Consider the following 3,519-nt stretch of genomic DNA (forward strand, 5'->3'; position numbering starts at 1 on the left):
GTGATGCGGTGCCCCACCCTGCTGGCCCTGCTGGCAGGGGTCATGCTGTACCTGGTGATAGGGGCGCTGGTGTTCCGGACCCTGGAAAGCCCCAAGGAGAGCAAGGAGCACGAGAAGCTGCTCTGTACCACACGTGACTTCCTCCAAAACCACTCCTGTGTCACTGCACAGAACCTCAGCGACCTCATCAAGGTACACACACACCAGAGCACACACATTTGAGCAGAGAAATAGACACACACACCATAGAGCACACACATTTGAGCAGAGAAATAGACACACACACCATAGAGCACACACATTTGAGCAGAGAGATAGACACACACACCATAGAGCACACACATTTGAGCAGAGAAATAGACACACACACCATAGAGCACACACATTTGAGCAGAGAGATAGACACACACACACATACCATAGAGCACACACATTTGAGCAGAGAGATAGACACACACACCAGAGCAAGCAGACATAAACACACATAATATACACCTTGGCAGGAATAACTTCAGAGAGTGAAAGCATACACTTGCACAGACAGACGAGTTAAAACACATCTGAGAAGAACCTCATCTAAACAAAGTCCAGTGTAGAACCCCCACTGAGAAGGTGTAGCTCAGGGGTAGGCAACTACATTCAGCCATGGGATGATTTTTGTCAGTGTGGATGGTCGGGGGGCCGGAACATAATTAGAATCATTTGTAAATGAATCACAACTAGGCACCAAAAGGGCTTTGAAATGAAAATTACATTGAGATACAATCACGTCTTTTTTTTTTATTCGTGGGATATACTTGGAAACAGATTTCCTAAATTAAACACATTTTTAGCTGAATTCCTGGTAATTTTATATATTTTTATTTATTTATCTATTTACTAAAAACTAAAATCGTAAAAAGAACACCCCCAGATGTAGCCCTAGCCTGTCTGTTCTGTCTCTGTACTGTCAGAGTGTGGTGAAGGCGGTGGAGGCGGGCCTGGATGTAAAACACAGCTCCACCAACTTCACTAGCAGGTGGGACCTGGCCAGCGCCTTCTTCTTCTGTGGTACCATCATCACCACCATCGGTGAGCCTTTGTTCATTTTTTCCCTCCTGCAAACCGTTTGGTAATAACTTAGTCAGCCAGATGTGTATTTTGAATTTGACAGAAAATGAATTATCCAATCTCAGAAAATACAATGAACCTCAATAGACATGCTAATGAATTGAATCATTTTTTAATGATATAGATGAACATATAGGTGAATGTATATGGTCTTCCTCTGTCCTCAGGGTTTGGTAACCTGTCTCCCAGGACCAAATGGGGCCAGCTGTTCTGCGTGTGTTATGCCCTGGTAGGGATCCCTATGTTTGGTTTCCTGCTGGCTGGTGTCGGGGACCACATGGGGACGGGGCTGAGGAAGGCCGTGTGGAAGATGGAGACACTTTTCCTGGTGAGACTGTCTTGTCTCAGGGGCTGCTTCATTTACAGGATGTCATCTCATTGTACTCGCTTGTCTCAGGGGCTGCTTAAGTGATGTCACTGTGCTGTAAACAGAAGAGGCCGTCTTGGAGTCTCTAGCATTTGAAACATGTTACACACAAGTAGAACAGAAGCCAGCTTACACATTCAGTCAGTCATTAGATACTTCCCAATGTAACTTTGCAGTACTAAAAAAACTAAACTTTATTGTTTATCAAATAAAAGGCACATTATTTGATCATCTTGAGGAAGATCTTACCCTCATCTCTCCTTCTTTTAATTCATCAGTCTCTCCCTTCTTATTTTGTATCCCCCTCTCTCTCTGCCCCTCTCTCAGAAGCGGCGGGTCAGTCCCACTTATGTGCGGGTCATGTCTGCCGTTCTGTCCATCCTGATTGGCTGTCTGATCTTCCTCGCCGTGCCAACGCTGGTGTTTAAGGAAGTGGAGGACTGGTCCTTTCTGGAGGCGCTCTACTTTGTGGTCATCACCCTGACCACGGTCGGCTTCGGAGACTATGTAGCAGGTATGAAGTGAACACTTGGTACATGAAAGACACTGTACACACTTTGGACAGTACAGACTCTGGAGAGTACACACACTACACATTTCTATCAGGATACACACTATGAAAGATACACTTGATATTTCATAGGGATATGGACCTGTCTAAGCCCTTTTGTTTGTGTGTATGTGCATGCATGTGCTCCTTCCATGCGATTCCAATGCGTCAATGTCCTTGTGCGTAGGTGCTAACCGGCGGGACGGAGATCTGTTTAAGCCCCTTGTGTGGCTCTGGATAGTGTTTGGCCTGGCTTACTTTGCTTCCATACTCACCATGATCGGAAACTGGCTGCGGGTGCTGTCCAAGAAAACACGTGCTGAGGTGAGTGGTAGTGAGTGGGACACAAACCAAATGATTGGAAGGGCTGGTGAAAGGGAAACAGTCGATATGACAAGATCTGGACAAAGATTTACTGAAAGGGAATTTGGATTTGTACTGTCGATATTTACTTATCCTCTGTCTCTGTCTTTCTCTGGGACACCTCTCTTTCTCTGACTCTTTCCCTCTCCCTCCCCTTTCTCTCTCTCAGATGGAGGAGTTGAGGGCCCATGCTACAGACTGGACCCAGAACATCCAAAACATGTCCATGGACTTCCGGATCCCCAACCCTCTGGAACTCAATGACCCCTTCCTGCTGCAGCGGCGCCGCTGGAAACGCAGCACCCGGCGACGGGTCCGCAGGGGGGCGCTGGGGCACCGCGGCAGGCAGGGCGCCATAGGGGAGAACGGACATCTGCCCAATAGGTGGGTCACACGCTCCATGACCCGTCTGGAGGTCGTGAGGTTAGGGGGGGGTGAGGTTAGGACTGAGGGGGTGAGGTTAGGACCAGGGATGGGGCTAGGGGTAGGTTTGAGGGCAGATTGCAGGGTCAATGCGAGGTCAGAGGGCCGGACGGTTGCAAGGTCGCTGTCGATGCCTGCGGCGCGCTCCGTGATGGAGTTAGACTATGACCCTGATCCTGTTGCGATAATGATGATGCCATGGGAGTCGGGCTCTGTGTCCGAGTCTCCAGAGTCTGACTCCAGATCAGTTGTCTCCTCCTCTGACTCTCACACCTCTGACATGTGTATGCCAGGGCGGAGGATGCCTTTTGCTAGTTTTGACCCCAGTGGGTCTCTCTGTACTGAACAGAGGGGACGCCATGGAGGATCCAGGCTGGTATATTTCAGGGAGGACGTCCAGTTCCCTGTGCCTCTCCAGCAACTCCCCAAGTCGCCCAACTCCACCATGCCGCTCCCCATGACCCCTTTGCCCACCCCGCCAGGCTGCAAGATGCTAGATTTCTTCGGGGAGAACTTGGCCTACATCGACGAGTCGTCAGACACGCTAAGTGACCGGAACCAGACGGTTGAGGGGGGTGTCAGTCCTCGTCCCCGGATACACCGCAGGAGGAGCATGAGGAGGCAGCTGAAGGAGAGGAGGGACAGCGACATGCAGCCCCCCTCTAACCCCCCGACTCCTCCCCCCCTCCCCCATCTCAGAGACTGA

General features: G+C 49.8%; 1 protein-coding gene across 1 annotated transcript; it reads left to right on the plus strand.

Moving 5' to 3' along the window:
* On the plus strand, positions 1–3,519 carry kcnk4a (potassium channel, subfamily K, member 4a). Its single transcript, XM_038992476.1, has 6 exons — positions 1–192; positions 954–1,071; positions 1,278–1,438; positions 1,805–1,991; positions 2,215–2,351; positions 2,560–3,519. The coding sequence occupies exons 1-6, from the start codon at positions 4–6 to the stop codon at positions 3,517–3,519; spliced, it is 1,752 nt and encodes a 583-aa protein (XP_038848404.1). The 5' UTR covers positions 1–3.

The sequence above is a fragment of the Salvelinus namaycush genome, chromosome 5, assembly GCF_016432855.1.
Source record: "Salvelinus namaycush isolate Seneca chromosome 5, SaNama_1.0, whole genome shotgun sequence".
Classification (NCBI taxonomy): Eukaryota; Metazoa; Chordata; class Actinopteri; order Salmoniformes; family Salmonidae; genus Salvelinus; species Salvelinus namaycush.